The sequence below is a fragment of the Dermochelys coriacea genome, chromosome 3 (assembly GCF_009764565.3).
Source record: "Dermochelys coriacea isolate rDerCor1 chromosome 3, rDerCor1.pri.v4, whole genome shotgun sequence".
In the NCBI taxonomy this organism is placed as follows: Eukaryota; Metazoa; Chordata; order Testudines; family Dermochelyidae; genus Dermochelys; species Dermochelys coriacea.
This window is the reverse complement of record NC_050070.1, coordinates 121,578,569-121,598,521: the sequence shown is the minus strand read 5'-3', so window position 1 is coordinate 121,598,521 and position 19,953 is coordinate 121,578,569. Positions and strand designations below refer to the sequence as shown.

General features: G+C 43.7%; 2 protein-coding genes across 11 annotated transcripts in view; one reads left to right on the top strand and one right to left on the bottom strand.

Annotated features, from left to right (window-relative positions):
* Positions 1-1,725, top strand: part of EZR (ezrin) — a 59,536-nt gene extending 57,811 nt beyond the window's left edge. For 2 of the 3 annotated variants that reach the window (XM_038396735.2, XM_043512258.1), the window contains exon 14: positions 592-1,725. In XM_038396735.2, the coding sequence (XP_038252663.1) occupies positions 592-756 (165 nt within the window). In that variant the 3' untranslated portion in view covers positions 757-1,725. Of the gene's footprint in view, positions 1-7 lie in introns of all 3 variants that reach the window. The other variant, XR_006280452.1, reaches the window with a different exon arrangement.
* A 1,542-nt stretch (positions 1,726-3,267) lies between these two features.
* The window catches only part of SYTL3 (synaptotagmin like 3), a 76,626-nt gene continuing 59,940 nt past the window's right edge, over positions 3,268-19,953 (bottom strand). For 6 of the 8 annotated variants that reach the window (XM_043512254.1, XM_043512255.1, XM_043512257.1 and 3 more), the window contains 7 exons: positions 18,854-19,032; positions 16,577-16,679; positions 12,172-12,342; positions 11,785-11,899; positions 9,550-9,658; positions 7,188-7,393; positions 3,678-4,026 (listed from right to left, as the gene is read on the bottom strand). In XM_043512254.1, coding sequence (XP_043368189.1) covers positions 3,905-4,026; positions 7,188-7,393; positions 9,550-9,658; positions 11,785-11,899; positions 12,172-12,342; positions 16,577-16,679; positions 18,854-19,032 — 1,005 coding nt within the window. In that variant the 3' untranslated portion in view covers positions 3,678-3,904. Of the gene's footprint in view, positions 3,286-3,677; positions 4,027-6,672; positions 6,767-7,187; positions 7,394-9,549; positions 9,659-11,784; positions 11,900-12,171; positions 12,343-16,576; positions 16,680-18,853; positions 19,033-19,953 lie in introns of those variants that run through there. The other 2 variants (XR_006280450.1, XR_006280451.1) reach the window with 2 other exon arrangements.

Sequence of the window (19,953 nt, the reverse complement as noted above, 5' to 3'; positions counted from 1 at the left end):
TCCAGAGTGGTGTATGTAAAATATTAAAGGATCATCTATATGGAAACTTAGTGCACAGCAAGCAGGGTGTAAATCTGCAGCATGCTGTGAGGACCTGCTACTGCACTCTAAAAGTTTGTAGTGCACTTTGACCTACTGCTGAGAACCATACTGTGCGCTGCAGAACTGTTTGTACATGGCAGCAGGGTCCACATGGCCAGTCAGCGCATGCTGTAGGTTTACACCCTCGTTTTCCATGCACTAAATCTCTGTGTTGACAAGACATCTTGTAGGGCTTGAACATAAAGCTGCCTGTGCTTTAACATGATTGATTTTCATGCAATACATATAGGCTTTGCTTATTACTCAGACAGTAGGGATGCACTGACACTTCTGGTTCTTTCAAATAGCGAGTGTTTATAGTCAGCACATTGTAATACTCATATGTACACATCTCCGGTTCACCCATTTCCACAGTACTCTTCTGCATCCCAAGGATGTTGTCAAATGCCTCTAAAACATTATTAATCCTTGACTCTGTCAAACTCTCTTGAGATGCGGAGTCTTTCATGTGTGACTCAGATTTGTGACATTCTGTACTTAATGTTGCAGACCCTGACAGATGAACTTGCCCAGGCCAGGGATGAAAACAAGAGAACCCACAATGACATGATCCACACGGAGAACATGCGACAGGGACGTGACAAGTACAAGACGCTGAGGCAGATCCGACAGGGCAACACCAAGCAGAGAATCGATGAGTTTGAGGCCATGTAAGCGCACTTTACAGCCAAAAAGGCAAGACTATGGGAAAGGCACAGCTTATCCTACAATCTGCCTTTTCTGAGGGATCACTGTATAACATCTAAATATCAAATGCTCGAAACCTAGAGAAGTTCCCACCGTCAGCTTATCCTCCAGTTTTTACTATATAAATGTGGTGACTGACCGTTAAGTCTGTCAGCCAAGCAATTAATCCTGATAACTTTTGCTCATTCATATCCTAGTGCCAAAAGGCCTATAAGTCACCTCCACTTTTTTTTTCATGCAGGGTTTATTTTAATAATACATCTTTCTGTTCATAAAGATATTATGCTGTGATAGGTGGTACATCTGGATTCAGCTGTTTAAATAAAAACACAATGCTGTGGGTGAATTTTGTGCCATATATCTTCACATTCTTTAAGTACAGCACATAACCCGACTAATTCTACATTCTGCTTTGTCAGCAAAGACCTGCAGGCCCTTGTTTATAATTTTACAAAATGGTACCAGCAACCATCTGGATATCTGTTATTTCTATGTATGATAAGTGTGAGGGGTCTTTTTTGTTGTTCTGTTCAATTGGAGAAATTCCTGCAGTGATCGCTTAGAAGAAATGCAGTATAGAACACTCTTTGATACTCTCCTTGCATAGGTAGGCAAATATTCTCTCTGTTGGACTCATACTTGTTGATGTGTGTTATACTCCAGCTTAATTAATGATCAGCTATAGTGTAGTATTTATATATAAATATAGTTGATAAATATGGATTGTAACACTAGTTTAAAAAGGGGAAAGTTTTGCTCTGTATATTTTGTTACCTTTTTCAGATTTAGTATTAAAATAAATTGCATATGTAAAAAAAAAATTGCCTAAACAATATACTGTCTGTGCTACAGAAGCCGTGTAAAACTGATTACTTGCTATAAAACACTATCTGTAAAGTGATTTTTTTACTTCAAATAAAATTGATATGCACATGATTCAGTATATACAACCTTACTGCACCGATTTTTTCTAACAAATTTTCTAATTTTTTAAAATATTTGATTTGATAATATTTCAGACTCCAACTATGAAGGGATTGTTTGTTTATATCCCCCTCTTATTCTGTCCATGAAAAAAACATTTGTAGACTTCCTGTTACCCCCATCCCCATCTTTGAAAATATGTTAGTGTCAGTGTGGTGGTTCTGCTCCTCCATTTACAACGCCAATGCTGCTTTATACTCAACATTAAACCTTTATATCAAGGTGTTGTGGGTTTTTTGCAACACATGAATATGAATAAAAATCTGCAAGGTAACAAAGGATTTGAAGTTGTGTGTTTTGTGCTGCGTGGGGTGTTTAACCCCAGCAGAGCAGTGCTGTATGCATGTTAAAACTACAGTGCAGCTCTACATTTCTCACTTTGGCAATATGAACTCTTTTATATTTGCAGCTTCACAGTGAAATGTCCTTGGGGTGGGGGAAAAACACTTTCTCTTTTAGTGAGGGTGCAGGCAGAGGAAGACAACTGCTTGTTGCAGTAATGTGTGTGGGAGGGGGTGTGAAAAGGATGAGACCTTTCAGATAGAGCATTCTCCTCACCCCAGAGAAGATGCATCCACCAGGAAACTGGTACGTTGCTTGATCTTAGACTGCGCCTACACTGGGAAATCTTCACAGGCCAAGTTACCATTCGTTATAAGGTAGGCTTGCTTTCTGCAGTCAGACTCACTGAGGCTAACTAACACAGCACTAAAGATGTCTTTACCCACAAAAGCCTCCCGCTGGTACTTACATGTCTTCATCTGAAGTGGGGTTTGCCTTTGATTACAAAATGTGCAAGGCTCTGGCCAAAAGGCTAACCTATGAGCCCTCCAGTGTACTGCCACTCAATCAGGAGTGGGTTGTGAGGGGTACCCCATTTGCTGAGAGCAAGAAACTGCTGCATCACTAACAGTGTGCTTGCTCCCCTCCTGCAGCTGCCTTCGTCCAGCCTAGGGCAGCTTCTCAGCATCCCCCAGAGCTTGGCTCTGTGATAGAAGTGACACTTTCTGCAGCCCTCCTGAAGTGGCTCTACAGCTTCGAACACTCCCCAGCCTCCAGAGTGGAAGAGCTCTGTAGTTGAGGAGACAAGGAAGTAACTAGCAGCAACCTCCACCCCACATTCTGATAGCCTGGAGCAGGTATTTCCAAACAGTGCTCCATGGACCATCAGTATTCCACAGATCACTTGCTGGTGGTCTGCAGAGAGCTGGCTGCCCCCCAGCTAACTCTCATCAAAAGATGTGCCTTAATAAATACGCTTTCCTTCTCCTTGTTAGCTACTGCTCTAGTTGCCACACTCTGGGGGGGAAACTAAGGATCTCTGCTCTAGAGTATTTGGTCTTGAGTCAGACTCCCTCAACATGCATATCCCATTGTCCTTTCTGTATTAAGTGCCGAACTCTCTTGCAGTCCCAAGATATCGAAGTGACACCTTTTTGCTTTTCTTTTGGTAACTGTACTGCAAACAACTTGCAAGCCAAAATCCATCGGTGCTTCAGGTGTCATGGTTTCCTAAGGGAATGTGAAGAAGTTTCACCTGTACTCAAACAGATGGCCTTCGACCACAGTTGTAACCATGTTAGTCTGTATCCACAAAAACCATGAGGAGTCCGGTGGCACCTTAGTGGGTGTGTTTTTTTAACCCATGAAAGCTTATGCCCAAATAAATCCCTTAGTCTTTAAGGTGCCACTGGATTCCTCATTTTTAACTATAGTAACATTTCTGGCAACAAGTGTTGAAGCAACTCAGCAATTATAGCTTCCCCTTTTGTAATATGTACTACCATAACGCATCATTTAATCCCCAAAACACCACCTGCTGGCTGCTGCTGATAAACGTCTTACCAGAGCTGCTCATGATGAAAAATCACTCAGGATTTTTTTAATTAAATGCTCCTGCAGGGTGACAGTTGAATATTTTATTAGGTTTGTAATGATTCTAATTACACAGTTCTGCTCTATGTATAGCTACAGGTGGCTTACTTGTGGAAAGCTCTTTTCAAAGGATGTTTCTTTCCAGAAGGCAGAAGTGACCAGAAGCATGCCATGTTGCTTAACCTTGAGTATAATGCTTTCTTCCATGTGCAAGCAGTTGGAAAGGATATGCTTGTCAAATGGGCGCTATTTGGATTTAAGTGTCCATATTTGAATGCAGCATAAGTGTAATATCTATCCAGATGTTTGGGCTGCTGAGTATTTTCTGCCACTGAAGTTTTGACTGGGGGTCTGAATCCCAGGTGCCAGATGGTTCTTCTACAGGAAAATTGAAACAAAAGGGTAAGGCCAAGTGTACATGAATATTTCTGCCCCAACTAACATATTATCTGTCTCCATTTCTTCTAATGCTTCATGTCTCATCATGTAACTCCATGCTTAGATACATGCGTCAAACTATTTAATTCTGTTGCAGAATACATGGTGTCTTCACTGTACAATCTGGACTTAAATTCTGCAGTAAGGACCCTGGTTTCTGCAGCACTCTGCTGCAGAGTGGAGATGCTGTGACAGCTCCATTTAAACAGAAGTATGTTGATGTAAATATAGGAAATTAAAATCAGCACAGCCATGCTTGAGTTTATTACACCATTTTATTTTATTGTAACACTCCACTGTATCACAGAAACTGTGGGTGAGGAAGCTAGAATTTTTGTCAGGCAGGTAGGGCAGTGGCTGTCAACCTTTCCTGACTACTGTACCTCTTTCAGGAGTCTGTCTTGTATACCCCAAGTTTCACCTCACTTGAAAACTTGCTTACAAAATCAAAGATGCTATCATAGCCCACTATTACTGGAAAAATTGCTTGCTTTCTCATTTTTACCATATAATTATTAACCAATTGGAATATAAATATAGTATTTACATTTCAGTGTATACTATATAGAGCAGTATAAACAAGTCATTGTCTGAAATTTGTTTGCACTGACTTTGCTAGTGCTTTTTATGTAGCCTGTTGTAAAAGTAGGCAAATATCTAGATGACTTAATGTACCCTCCAGAAGACCTCTGTGTACCTCTGGTTGAGCTTCTGGTACCCAGGAAGGCAGATTAGGACAAGTACTCTACCTAGATGCTTCTGCTAAAATCAGCAGCAGTGAAATAAAGTATGGACATGTACGGTCACTTATTTTCAGAGTCCCCCACTCAGAGAATGGAGCTGTTAACAGTTAGGAGAGATGAGGTTTGACTGTCAGCAGGCATTGGCTTACATGCAGCTCTCATTTTTAACCATGCAGCTTATAGATCAGTTTTACAGGAAGAGGTGGATTCTGCCACAAATTCCATAGCTAAAGAATTCTATTGCACTGTCCTATTTCCAAGCAGAAGAATCTCGTCTCAAAATCCACTTCAAAGCATGAGACCCTTTTGGTACAATTGCTCTGTGGCGTGCTCTGAGAGCAGGCCTCCACTACACTGCAGCGGAGTGAACCTACATTCAGTGGCATGCTGGTGCTGTATTTGGTAACAATGGAAATAGAGCAGCTGTGTGAGATGCACAGAAATGCAGGTGAATGGATTAACTTTTCTGATTAACTTATGGGGGCAGAAAGAGGAAGCACATCTGACAGAGGCTTGTTTATCATTAGCAGGCAAGATAACAGAAGCTAGGTTATCCCCTGCTACACTGCTATAAAGGCCTATATTAACCTTTAGAAAACTGCCCAGTTACCCCTGGGGAATTTACTGCAGCACTTGCCCTGGAAGCTAAGATTTCATTCAATAAAGAGATGTTTGGAGTTTGGTTAGTTCAGAAAAAACTTAAAAATATTAACTGAATAGGAGCTGGCAGCTAGCCTGGAACACCGCTCTCTTGAGCTAAGTGGGAAGTTTTCACATTGTGTCAGCAAGTTGAACTCTGAAGCCTATAGATAAGGATTTAAATCTGGCCACTTAATATTTCTCTGCCAGTTATTTAAGAGAAGCTGCCAGCTCAGATGGTTCTGCCACAAAACCAAAGCATGACCCTTGCCTTCCTGAGTGCCTGACCCTCTAATTTCCCTCTCCCAAGCCACCAAAATTTCCAGCTATTCTCCACCCCCAACAACTTTCATGCAGCAGCTCTATTACAAAACTGCACCAGCTTGAAAAAAAAAATAGGGAAAGAAAAACAAATACCCATATAAAACCTGGGGCTATGTACTGAGGGTACTTATTAGTCATGTTCAGATTTAATGTAATAAACCTCTCCCTTTTAAAATGTAAATGAAGCAGCTGCAGAATTTCCTAAGTGATGCAGATAGCAGGAGATCCTTGCACAGAACACCAGTGTCCTTGCTAATCAGCTGGTAACCAAAAGCGAGAGTGGTGTTGTGAAGCTTTCAGTTCTGTTAACTGAGTGGGCTTTGGTTTTAAAGCATTAATTAGCCCAGCTGTAAAACATTAGGGTTTGATTTGGTCTGTGGTCATGTCAAAGGAGGGATGGTTGTGGGAAAGCCTGGCAGGAGCCAAAGCCATCAGAGAGCAACTCCAAGTAGGGAGTGGTTCAAAGGAATTCTCAGGCCCATTCTTTAGTAAACAAGCTAGAAAGGATGACGAGTTTGCTGACGCCAAAGCAGCAATAACAGGCCCCAGCGAGTCAGTTCCAGAACAGGATGATTTGGTAAGCAACAACTGGTTGGGCTAGTGGGTGTGGGCACATGCTGGACAGCAGGTGAGAATTTGACAATAGGTGCATATGAAATTAGGAGCCCACAAGTTACCTGGTGCAGCCCAGGCAGAGGTTAATAATTACAGAATGAGAGCTCACCCAGAGCTGTCTGAAACGTTAAAGAAGAACGGAGTTCTAGCCTTGCCTCTTCTAAGATAAATTATGCAGAAGTTACCAGTAAGGCCCTAACTGGGCAAACACTGATGTTGCACATGCTTAAGTTTACACCTGTTCTAGTGAATGGGACTAACTCACATATGAAAAGTTAAAGGCATAAGTGCTTGCAAGATTGGGACCACTCCCCCTTCTTTCTTCAAACTTGTCCTCCACACCTAGCTCTATCATGAATCTGTAAGAAAATAGTCAATTAAGGCTGGACAGAATGAGAGGCAGATGAAGAGAGCTGGCACCTCCTTTACCTATTTGTAATTATTTTTAAAATCACACTTGTTTTTGCCGTTAGCAGACCTACGAAAGGCAGGGGCAGCCGTCTGTGGTCTTAGACCCCTGTGCCCACGTGGAGCCCCATTGACTTAAGTGGCAGTTTTCACAGGCATAAAGTGAAGCATGTGCATAAATATTTGCAGGATCAAGGCCTAAGACTACGTGCTTCAGGCCAAGGGCTGTTTCTTTGTGTGTTTTTGCATAGCACAAGTCCTGAGTGGGGCCTCCAACTGCTACTGCATTGTAAATAATAATTATTATTGTTATGTACAATAGGTATTGGAGTGTTTCTTTTGTCTTCAATTTTTTAATGATAAAAGACTTACTTGTGCTAAGCCTGGCTCCCCCCAGGAACCGTTCATTTGAGCCAAAAGATGCCTGGTCCCAGACGGCCAAGTCCAGACAAGATTGCTGTAGCTGAGATGGGGTCACACCGTCGAAGACAAACGGGTGATTCCACTGAGGACAGGCCTCTTTCTTCAGGACAGGAGACTTCTGTCTTATCTTATGTTGGTCCGGGAGAGTGAGACAACTTCCAAAAAGGAATAAAATAAATGTTGGGTGAGGTCACTGACCTAAAAGATATTACCTCATCCACCTCATTACTACTCATTGGAATGCTTTGACTATTAAAGTGAGGCATAAGTGCAAAATGGTATTATATTAACACCACTTTTTTTTTTTTTAAATCGTAGGCTTGATCCTCCTCCCATTGAGTCTATTCCCATTAACCTCCAGGGGAGTAAGAATGAGCTCCTTTGGCTCTGCTTGCTGATCCAATTGTCAGGGAACACTGGAGCAGTCTTTGCTTCCAAACAGCAGCTGGTCCTCCAGCCCATCCAGCAATGCCTGCCTAAGAGCAGCGTTTCTCTCACTGACAAAACTAAAGAGACCATTCCACCTCTGGTAAGGTGCTATCGGGTACAAGACATACCCTCACTGCAGGTATCCAATATCCTGCCTCCAGCTGTGTACAATGCTAGATTGAAGGAAGGTAAAATGACCCCATAATGCTAACTCTGCAATGCTGCACATGGGAGAAAAATTTCTTCCTGAAGTGATGGAGCAGGAAATGTGATTAGCTCCATCTTAGCTTGCACAGTGAGAACGCGTTAGGAAGGTAATACAAAACGACAGCAAAGATGACTAGGGGTATGTGATTCTGTGATATGCCGACTGAACATAACAGAGTTTCACATACAAGACAGAGGGCGTGGCTACATTTGTGAGTTAGAGAGCATTAAAGCAGCCCTGGGTGCCCTAACTCACGACCCATCCACACTGGCAAGGCACGAAGCGCGCCTGGACTCTGCAGCTGGAGTGCTCCTGGTAATCCACCTCCAGGAGCAGCATAAAGCTTGCTGCGCCTCAGCTGAAACCCCCCAGCGTCAGTGTGGACGAGGGGTTGCTTTACTGCGCTGTGATTGGCCTCCGGAAACGTCCCATAATCCCCTGAAGTCAAGTGGTCACTCTTCTCATTGTTTTGAACTTGCTGTAGGAATGTGGATATACCCTTTCAAAGAGCCGTTTCTGACAGCCGGCTGCACATCTCCAGGACAAAGCAACCATTAGTGTGGAATGCTGCTGTTGTGAGTGTGTGTGAGAGAGAGGGGTGAGGGAGGGGAGGTCTGCTGCTGTCTGAACTTACAAGACAGCATGCTGACATACTCTCACCCCCCCAAAACACACTGCCTCTCCCCTGACATACACACAACTCCCTCCCTTCCACCCTCCCCATCTGAAAAGCAAGTTGCAGCTACTTGCATGCTGGGATAGCTACCACAATGCACTGCTCTTTCTGGCGTTGCAAGAGTTGCTAATGTGGCCACGCCACTGCGCTTGAATCTGACAGTGTGGACACTCTGCACTCTCCAAGGGCTGGTTTAACGCACAGTGCTCTACATCTGCAAGTATAGCCATGCCCTACGTGACGCCGAGTGCACCCTTCCTAGTCACCCTGTCAAAGGCAGGATGGGGGTCGTCTCCAACAGATTTGTGTACTTGTCACCTACATCAGTTCCAAACATTCTAAAGAACTCTTCTGAACTGCCTAGAATGAGTAGGATAATAGGTTACCTCTCCCAGTGAGTACGATGCTGTAATTCACTTTGCAACAGCACAGCTCAAAGCATGAATTAAGAAGACAGGAGTGGCTCTCCTCCCTGGTTGTTTATAATCATATTTCCTAAGTTTCAGAGTAGCAGCCGTGTTAGTCTGTATTCGCAAAAAGAAAAGCAGTACTTGTGGCACCTTAGAGACTAACGAATTTATTTGAGCATAAGCTTTCGTGAGCTACAACTCACTTCATCGGATGCATTCAGTGTTTTCCTTTTACTGCTTCAGAACTTGACATTTAAACACTTTTGCAACTGTGAAACCTCAGTACTCAAAGCAGAGATTAAATCTCAATAACTGGTGGAGTCTCCTCAAATCCTAAATCTGTATGAATAAGGCCTAAGGGTCAGATTGTGGCCCCTTTCCTTACGCTGGTGAGTGCTGCAATCTCAGGAGCTACTTGGGTAAATGCTCACCACCATGAGAAAGGACTCCACAATTCGGCTCCATACTCAGGTGTAATGTCTTTTACTCTAAGATCTACTCCCTGGTATGTGTTTAGCTCATGTTTAGCTCCATGCAGAAGTGGCTGATGGTTTTAAAAGATTGAAGAGTTAAATCTCAAAAACATACCCTTTAACAAATGAGTTCAAAGTGCCACCACATCTCATCACAGGCAAGTTCTTGGCTCCAAGCACCACAAGGTGAAGCTGGCCATCAGCAGATGCTTGGTCTTCTCTCCCTAAAACAGAAACATTGCTTTTAATTAGTGACCAGTGTGGGTAAATGGTTAGCTAATTAACACAGGGCTAAGGAAAGGAAAGAAAGTCCCTAAGAACTGTTGCCCTGAAGTGAGAAAGTGCAGCATGTTTGCTGAACTGCAGAGATATTTTAGACAAGAGGAAAGGTTTGAAGACACTTTTACAGTATGTGATTTTAAAAAATGGAGGGAGGGAGGAAAATCAGTGATGATGAGGAAGCTTTACCAGGCCCCCAAGTGCACCTGCAGCGATCAAGGGAACAATCCACTTCTGTAGTTTTACTCTGAGGCAGAACCAGCAGCAGGGACAGTTGGCACAACCCACAACATGATGCATCTTGCCTCTGTTACTGTGTGTGTGTGTTTGACAGAGGAAGAACACATAAGTGAGTGTAGAAAGGAGAGAGGGAACAGACAGCATGAGGGAAGAGGAGGAGGATTGAACCAAGAAAGGAATGGTGACTGGGACACAGGGAGAGGAGATGGGGATCCAGGGGACAGAAAGAAATAAAACTAAAACTGACTTGATCTTTCCATTATTTCCTTCCTACCTCTATGTCTAGGAGAGGGGTGGCAAACCTGTGGCTCCAGAGCCACACGCAGCTCTTCTGATGTTAATACGCAGCTCTTTTTAGAGGCACCGACTCCGGGGCTAGAGCTACCAGTGTCAACTTTCCAATGTGCCGGGGGGTGCTCACTGCTCAACCCCTGGCTCTGCACAGGCCCTGCCCCCACTCCATCCTTTCCCACACCCTCCCCTGATCCTGCTGTGCCCTTGATCCTCCCCTCTTTTCCCTTCAGAGCCTCTTGCATGCCACGAAACAGCTGATCGGTAGGTGTGGGGAGGGAGGGGGAGGCGCTGATTGGCAGGGCTGCTGGTGGGTGGGAGGCGGTGGGCGTGGGAACTGCGGGGAGCTGATGGGGGCTGCTGACGTATTACTGTGGCTCTTTGGCAATGTACATTGGTAAATTCTGGCTCCTTCCCAGGCTCAGGTTGGCCACCCCTGGTCTAGGAGATCTACTGTTAAAGGCTAACAACAGCCAAATTAGCCACTTCTGGAGCTCTGCCCTGCAGTGCTTAGTATTATCCAGTGAGCGAAAGAATGTGAAGCTGTCCCAGTCATCGACCCTCTACAGTTTTTCCTTCCTTCAGCAGTGACTGCACCATTTACAGAAACTGAATCCCAGTTAGAATGCAAAGTTAAACTTAACTCCGCTGAGCATAGGCACCGACTTCTGCCGGTGCCAGTGGGTGCTTGACCCCACTCTGCTCCCGGTACAGCTCCGCCCCGACTCTACCTCTGCCCCACCCCCATTCCAACCCCTTCCCCAAATCGCCACCCCGGCTCTGCCTCTTCCGTGCCTCCTCCCCGGAGCGCGTCTTGTTCCCGCCTCTCCCCCCGGAGCTTGTTACGCCGCAAAACAGCTGTTTTGCGGTGACAAGCACTGGGAGGTAGGCGGAGAAGTGGAGACATGGTGCGCTCAGGGAAGGGGGAGGAGGCGGAGGCATGGTGGGGTGGGGAGGTGTGAAGGGGAGCTTGGCTGCCAGTTTCCCCGTGGGTGCTCCAGCCCTGGAGCACCCACAGAGTCGGTGCCTATGCCACTGAGGGAACAAAAACAGTCTGAAGAGTGCAGTGCTTGTGCCTAGCAGACATTTCCCCATCATTTGATTTATCAAAACTGTCAATCTCTAACTCCAGAGTGCTCCTGGAGTGGAATAACTGGCCTGCTACAGCTCAGGAATGAGGTGCACTGGCAGAGGTCTGAAGGCACAAGCTTGCTTCAAGAGCATCTGAGTTCACTATGCCAAAGCCACTTTAAGAAGCACATTTATACCTGCTTTTTTGGTGTGAAAAGAAAAAAAAATGTGAAACTGACAAGTCTGGAATTCATATCATTTTACCAAGTTTTTGTTTTACCTTAAAAGGCTTCTAACCATTTATATAAGCACAACACAATACGAGCCACAATATGTAGGGACTATTTAGTCAAGCAAGAATATGCCCCTATGCAGGCAGTGTTTATACCCAGATGCACACACAAATACTTTGCTTGTTTCCATGTTTTCATAGCCAGGGTAATTCATACAAGGCTGAAATGCTTTGTACCTCCTTTCGTCTGCTCTTCATACTGGCATTTTTTAGACTGGGATGGTAAGATCAGTTTTGCACACACCAGGAGTTCTCCGTTGTACTGAACCAGGTTGTCTTCAGGCTTTTCAGACTGAAAAGAGAGACACACAAAAGTCTGTATTATTATGATCATCCTATACCACCTCCCCTTCTCCTCATTTTCATTGTTCATCTATATCTGGAACATTCCCGCCCAGATCCTGGTATGGCAGGACTGGCCTGCTACATCAAAATTTCATTCTTCCTCTCCATGATCTAGTCAAGGTGGGCACTGATATAGCTTTCACTATATGCTATTTTTTAAAAACACAAATCTTTTTGAAAATTAAAAATAATAATGATAACCTAAAGTCTAGGAGTCACCTTCGCTTTAAGCTGGTACCAATTGAATGACTGTGTTGAATTGTCTTCAAAATTCCAAGATGCCAATGGAACAACCACTTCTCCAAGGAACACCCTTCTCTTGAGTGTTTCTGAGTGCCACACAGATATTTGAAGCTGTCGTGTTTCCAGCTGGGAGTAGTCAATCTTATACTAGAAAAAAGATAAATAGCAGTACAGGATTAATGAGAGCATATATACACAAACAAGAGCCTATCACAACACAATCACCGGTCTCTGCTCAAAGGAAGCCAAAGAATGGACTTGCTGAAGCCATGGAGATCTAGATTGAGCAGCATTATCTGAGATGGGACTGGGAAATCTGCATATTGTCTGCCCACACTATGCTTGTCTCTAGCCAGTGTAATGGTCCCTCACTTCACTCACTTTTAACATTACAAAAATAAAACAGGACCACCTATGTCACTACCTGTGCTGCTAACACCTTAGATTAATAACCTGAATGTAAGAGTTTAAATAACCTTTTACGCTCTTTGCTTACTTTTTGCACCTCACTCAGCTGAGACAGCAATATTGGACAGGCCAATGTCACGTTCTAGTTCTCCAGTACTAGCACAGTGCAGTTGTGCTTGGGGCAGCAGCACTGTGCAGATCAATATTATATTATAATAAGAAAAATAACTTTTACATTGCATTATTTTTAAGAATCACAAAAAGAGTTCTCTTCACAGTGGGCCTAACCTTCATTTACTCGACGGCCCTTTGCACTGCTCTGGCCACATAAAGCGCGGAAACTGTAATTTATTGCTGATTTAAGTCTCTTTACAGGGCTAGAGCAAAGTAAAGGGACCCTAGTATGAATGTGATTTAGGCCCATTCACATTCTGTAAAAACCCACTTTTTAGATTATCAAATCTAAGTTTGGGTCCTAAGCCTGTTTTCTGACTGCCTTTTAAGATGTAGGGACAACCTCTCCTGTATGACTGCACACATCTTGAAGAGGCTAGAGCACAATAGAGGCCACCAATTGAAAATTACCTGGGCTATTTACATTTATGGATTGGATGGTGTTTGAGAAAGTGAAATGGCTGATACACTGCCAGAGCTCTAATGCCTCTCTTTGCCACCTGTGCACTATGTTAGAAGTGGGCCTATTCTCAGTGGTAACACAGCCCTGAATCTTTCCTGGAAACAGTTTGTGTCAAAACACACTGACCTGTTCCTTATAACAGGAACTACTGGACTGTCCATTCACATGTTTAAATGGAACAGGCTTATGAAAAGTACTCTAAGTATATGTACACGGGTAGAGTGAACATGCTGAAGTCATGGAGCTTGTCCTGGTAGGGAGCTTCAGTGGGAGTTTTGGCTGAGTAATAGCTGCAGGATTGGGCCCAGAATCTGATTTCTGCATCTCATGTCATGAGGGAGGTCTTGAAGATAACATATTGTCTCATGGTTCCCTCACACAGTTTAGAATATTTCCCATTCCCATCCTGTTATTCTCCACTGCAGACTGAGCAAGACCCTATCCTATTTTACTCTGTAGAACAATAATTAGTAATAATGGCTCATGTGCTTCACCCCCTTCTCTCACTTTGCAGTGTGGCGGGGAATAAATCTGTGCAAAAAGTCACAGTGGAGCCATGCTGAAAGGGAAGTAGCTACGCTGGACACTTCTGCACATAATTACCTTTGCCCTCCTCCGCAAAACCGCTCAGAGGCCCAAAGCTGGCATGGCAAGCCGTGAAGGGAGAAGACACTCCAAAATTGTGGTTGATTTGTAGGAAAAGTCTTACGGAGCATTAACACCGCTGCACCCGCAGTGACTCCCCAGTAGACAAGGGGCATTAGCCGTGCCATACTGCCATGAAAGGGAGTATATGGCAGAGAAGCATAGAGCAGGAGGAGTTCTGCAAAGCTGGCAAGAATCTGGGACTTCAGACTCCAAATCTGGGGCTTTCCTCTGCCTTTTGAGATCCTCTCCCACCACCACCCACTCCACACCCCGGCTGGTTCTGTGGACTCAGGGGAGAAGCAAATGCTACAGCTTTATTAGAGTCAAGGAGTCTGGGCATTAATCTTTCCCTTCCCATGCAAATGATCAGATTCCATTGGGGCATTTACTATCTTGCACATCATTGCAGTCCCTCAGCTATACACAGAAGGTGAGGTCTAATGGCCTTAGTACAGGGTGGGAGGTAAGAACAGCTAAGTTCTAATCCCAGCTCTGTCAGTAACTCACTGCAGCCTTAGCAAGTCATTCAAACTCTGCTTCCCCTTCAGTCAAATCAGGATAACAACATTTATGGACTGCACAGAGGTGCTGTAAGGATTCATAAAATAATGCTGTAAAACACTTTGAAAATGAAAAATTACAGCCATCCTTACTCTACTGAGACGATTAATGTGTTGTAAATGAACAAGTCCAAACACTGATGAATGAGACATCAATTGTGGTGAGGAAGAAAAAGGAGGAAACTAACACATAGGGTCTATCACTCCTTTGAGCACAATAGGAATGAATGGAATAGCTATGATTCATGTAGCAAATTGCAAAGAGACACTCCCTTTGACACTCACAAAAGAGATGTCAGTTCAAACAGATAACAGTACAAAGTACTAATTTTCCTTTGTAATATACACAATTAGTCTATGTAACCATAAAAAGATATGAGAGTTTCCTTTTACCATATTTCCGATCCCTTTAGCCAGAAACTGCAACAGAATTCGGTTCAAATCAGCGGCACTGCAATGGGTACCCGCATGGCCCCACAGTATGCCAACATTTTTATGGCTGACTTAGAACAACGCTTCCTCAGCTCTCGTCCCCTAATGCCCCTACTCTACTTGCGCTACATTGATGACATCTTCATCATCTGGACCCATGGAAAAGAAGCCCTTGAGGAATTCCACCATGATTGCAACAATTTCCATCCCAGCATTAACCTCAGCCTGGACCAGTCCACACAAGAGATCCACTTCCTGGACACTACGGTGCTAATAAGCGATGGTCACATAAACACCACCCTATATCGGAAACCTACTGACCGCTATTCCTACCTACATGCCTCTAGCTTTCATCCAGATCATACCACACGATCCATTGTCTACAGCCAAGCTCTACTTTATAACTGCATTTGCTCCAACCCCTCAGACAGAGACAAACACCTACAAGATCTCTATCATGCATTCCTACAACTACAATACCCACCTGCTGAAGTGAAGAAACAGATTGACAGAGCCAGAAGAGTACCCAGAAGTCACCTACTACAGGACAGGCCCAACAAAGAAAATAACAGAACGCCACTAGCCATCACCTTCAGCCCCCAACTAAAACCTCTCCAACGCATCATCAAGGATCTACAGCCTATCCTGAAGGACGACCCATCACTCTCACAGATCTTGGGAGACAGGCCAGTCCTTGCTTACAGACAGCCCCCCAATCTGAAGCAAATACTCACCAGCAACCACACACCACACAACAGAACCACTAACCCACGAACCTATCCTTGCAACAAAGCCCGTTGCCAACTCTGTCCACATATCTATTCAGGGGACACCATCATAGGGCCTAATCACATCAGCCACACTATCAGAGGCTTGTTCACCTGCGCATCTACCAATGTGATATATGCCGTCATGTGCCAGCAATGCCCCTCTGCCATGTACATTGGCCAAACTGGACAGTCTCTACGTAAAAGAATGAATGGACACAAATCAGACATCAAGAATTATAACATTGGAAAACCAGTTGGAGAACACTTCAATCTCTCTGGTCACTCGATTACAGACCTAAGAGTGGCTATCCTTCAACAAAAAAGCTTCAAAAACAGACTCCAACGAGAGACTGCTGAATTGGAATTAATTTGCAAACTGGATACAAGTAACTTAGGCTTGAATAGAGACTGGGAATGGATGAGTCATTACACAAAGTAAAACTATTTCCCCATGTTATTTTTCCCCCCCTCCCCACCCCCCACTGTTCCTCTGATATTCTTGTTAACTGCTGGAATTAGCCTACCTTGCTTGTCACCATGAAAGGTTTTCCTCCTTTCCCTCCCCTGCTGCTGGTGATGGCTTATCTTAAGTGATCACTCTCCTTACAGTGTGTATGATAAACCCATTGTTTCATGTTCTCTGTGTGTGTATATAAATCTCTCCTCTGTTTTTTCCACCAAATGCATCCGATGAAGTGAGCTGTAGCTCACGAAAGCTTATGCTCTAATAAATTTGTTAGTCTCTAAGGTGCCACAAGTACTGCTTTTCTTTTTGCGAATACAGACTAACACGGCTGCTACTCTGAAACCTGTCATTATGCAAAGGGAGTACTATTCACAGAGAGCTTGTAGGATTGGGCACTAGAAGTGGAGATTTTGCTATGCAAGTGAGAGATCTTTCCAGGTCACAAATGTTCACAAGTCACCTTTAAAGTTTCATGGAATGCTGGATCCACTGTGTTCTTTTTAACAGCTGTCTTCCGTTTACTCCGAGATGATTTATCGGGAAGCAAATAAGTCTTTGCATACCTTGCAATTAGAGAGAGGGATGGGTGAGAGTGCAAAATTTAGGACAGTTCAAACTGAGAAAGAAAAGGAAGGAAATAAAGCAGCATGTTCCCCACTCTCTAATCCTTGGCACAGTCTTAATTTTTCCAGGGTATATTCAGTGCTGGTTAATGGTGCCAAATTCAAACTATCTGAAGACTGACAACCTCCATTTACCAACAGAATGGACAGATGCAGTGCAGTGTTGCCCCCATACTGGCCAGTTGGTGTGTTACAATCCTATCCTGATCATCTCTAAGAGTTAGAGGGCAGGTCAGTTTCCACGATCTCTCAATCATTGGTCTCTGCTAAAGGGGCGTTGGGCTGGCTATGGGGTGGGGGGATGACAGCACTGCCCTGACCACGGGACCCTGGGCGGTCATCCACCCATAAGGCTAGCTCTGCTCGCACCCCAAAAAATGATGATCGCTTCCCATACCATGTGACCCTCATGTCTGCACCGCCCACCGCCCTCCGGCTGCCCAACTCTGAAGGCAGTGCCTTGATCACAAGCAACGCAGAAGTAAGGGTGGCAATTCTGCGATCCCCCCACAAAAGCCTTGCAACCATCATTACAACCCTTTTTTGGGTCGGGACCCCCATGGTTATAACCTCGTGAAATTTCAGATGTAAATATCTGAAACTCTGAAATTGACAACTTAAAAATCCTATAACCATGAAATAGAACAAAATGGACAGTGAATTTGATAGGGCCCCTGTCATATAAGTAACTCACATTAAGCAATATTATCTCTTAATCAGAATTCTATGGACCGAGAGTAGTCTATACCATGGAGTATGAATCCAGAACAAAGATGATTGATGGCATTATGGATGCCCATTATCTGCTCATACGGCCTATGCTGAAGGAGACGAATTCTACCAGAACATTCTTTAAAAGTGTAGTATTTTATATTTAATATAACAGTATATAACTGTTAAACCAATCAGGGTTAAATTCTGGGGAAACTGAAGATCAGATGTAGCTTTCAGCAGCAATGCACTGCTTCCCTGTGCTTCCCAAACCCCTTTGTACTGTGTGTGTTTTAAAAGCCTTTTCAGCAACAGGGAGTCATGCAAACCAACCAGCCATAGCTCAAACCAGTCAACAAGTTGACAGTTTTGACAGGTTGATAGCATAAGTGTTGGAAACAACACCTACCCCAGCCAACTTTTGTGTCAAGTGTTCTAACTGTAAACAATGCCTGTACTTTTTCCTACTGGCTGAGACACAGTACTCTGTACACCAAACACAGAATGTAATGTTCACTACTACATGGAACTTCCCACACCACGCTCTCAGTTTTTTTTGTGATTTGTATGCTGCCAGCACCATCAGGAAACTCAAGGGTTATTCAGTCACTTATTAAATATTCTCTAACTGTGCCATGGCATTAGCTGGCATTCCAACAAGGATCCTTTTATTAGAGTTCAGTTTTAGGATCCTCCTCTGCAAGAGACTCAATGCCAAATTCTTCCTGGTAGAATCTAAGCATAACTCTGGAATTCCAGCATGCTTAGTGTTGGCCCAGCTGATCCAAATGCATTGAAACAATGTATTACAGTAGGGTCAAGAACTAACCAGCTGGACATTCTGCCTGATGAATTTCCATGAATGACTTCTGCCATGGAAAGACAGACAGAATCATTCATAAACTAAAAAATAACCAGAGAGGAGACACTGGGTTAAACGTTCCAACACTAGCACCTACATAGCAAACAAAAAACACAAAGGCACCTTTCATACATAGAAATGGGTACTGTTAGCACAGTTAATATTTATATATTATATTTTGCAATTATCATTAGCTGTCATAGCATTTTACAAAAGCAGAGATTCGTATTCTCATATAATAGCTGAAGAAGACAAGCACAGACATGTTAAATAACTTGCCCAATGTCATGCAGTGAGTCAGTCGGGAATAGAAAATAGATCTCCCAACTTTCTGTCTCATGCCGAACCACTAGACAATGAGTGTACAGGCATGTTTTACAGGCACAACTTAAGTGCTAACGGTCTGACATCTGGGCCTATATATAAGTTGATATGTGTACAGTACACATTGGCAAGTCAGACACACACATATGTGTATCTTGAAAAACTAAACACCTTGTTTTTGGCTTTTTTTTTTTTTTTAAAACATCAAAACACTTACGGGTTACACTTTTTCTTCTTCTCTTCTCCGTAAGCCAGGTTCTTGCAGGCCTTGATGCAGACTTCTAAAGTGCAGGCTTTAAAGACATATCTGATGGCAAACTCTATTTCTCCTGTGACATTAGCCATGTCAAAATTGCCAGCCTCGGTGCAAGTGCTGTTAATGCTATATAAACTACCCTAAGAAAATACAAGGATTAAAAAAAGTGAGCTCAAATCCAGTAAGATAAAATAGTTTTTCTCCCTCAAATCTTAATATCTTTGCATCAAACTGACTGCTAAAGTCACAGCAAACAACTCAGAATCAACACAATACGTGCATAAAGCTATTTCTTCACTATCCATACTAGGCCTTAAATACTGTTGAAATTCTACCAGATCTTCATTTTTCTATACAGAATTAACCATCTTTATATAGTAAACTCCGTGAGGTAAGGGCAGTGCCTTCCTCTGTCCTCGATACATGACTGAGCATAACTATCCTATAGGCACCCACTGTATGAGACCATATCTCTATTTTGAAGTTGACTCCCCCAAAAATTAGTGTGTGACCAAAAATAGGATTTTTTTAAAAAGCATGTGACAGGAACAATATGGATACTGGCTTGACCAGCACCCACTGATGTCAATGGCCAAAGTCCCAAACATCTAAAAACGTACAGCTAGACCGTGTTTGTAGTATGCAGCCCATAGTATGGGGCAGTGCTGAAGTACACAGCCCTAGAAAGAGCCCGAGGAAGTGTTGTAGGAAACAAAAGAGAGTCACTTATTAAACATTCCCTAGGGCTCCCCAGTGGCATATTTAAAGGGAATAGCATATTTTTCCTGCATAGCCAGCCAGCACTGGGTACCAGTGCACAGGGGAGGTGGACCCCTGGCTCCACTCCTCATCCTCCTTGGGGGGGAAGGTTCTAGGGTGCAGCCCCTGTGCTCCCCCAAGCGCCCAGACAGCACTTGTGGCCAGTCCTTACACAGGCCCTGAAGATAGGGTGAAGAAGGAGGCTTTACTCCCTTCTGTGCCTCAGTGCAACCACATAACTGCAGGGGGCAATTTAGCTCTCAACGTATTGAACTATGTATTTAATCAAGACAGTTCTGGTC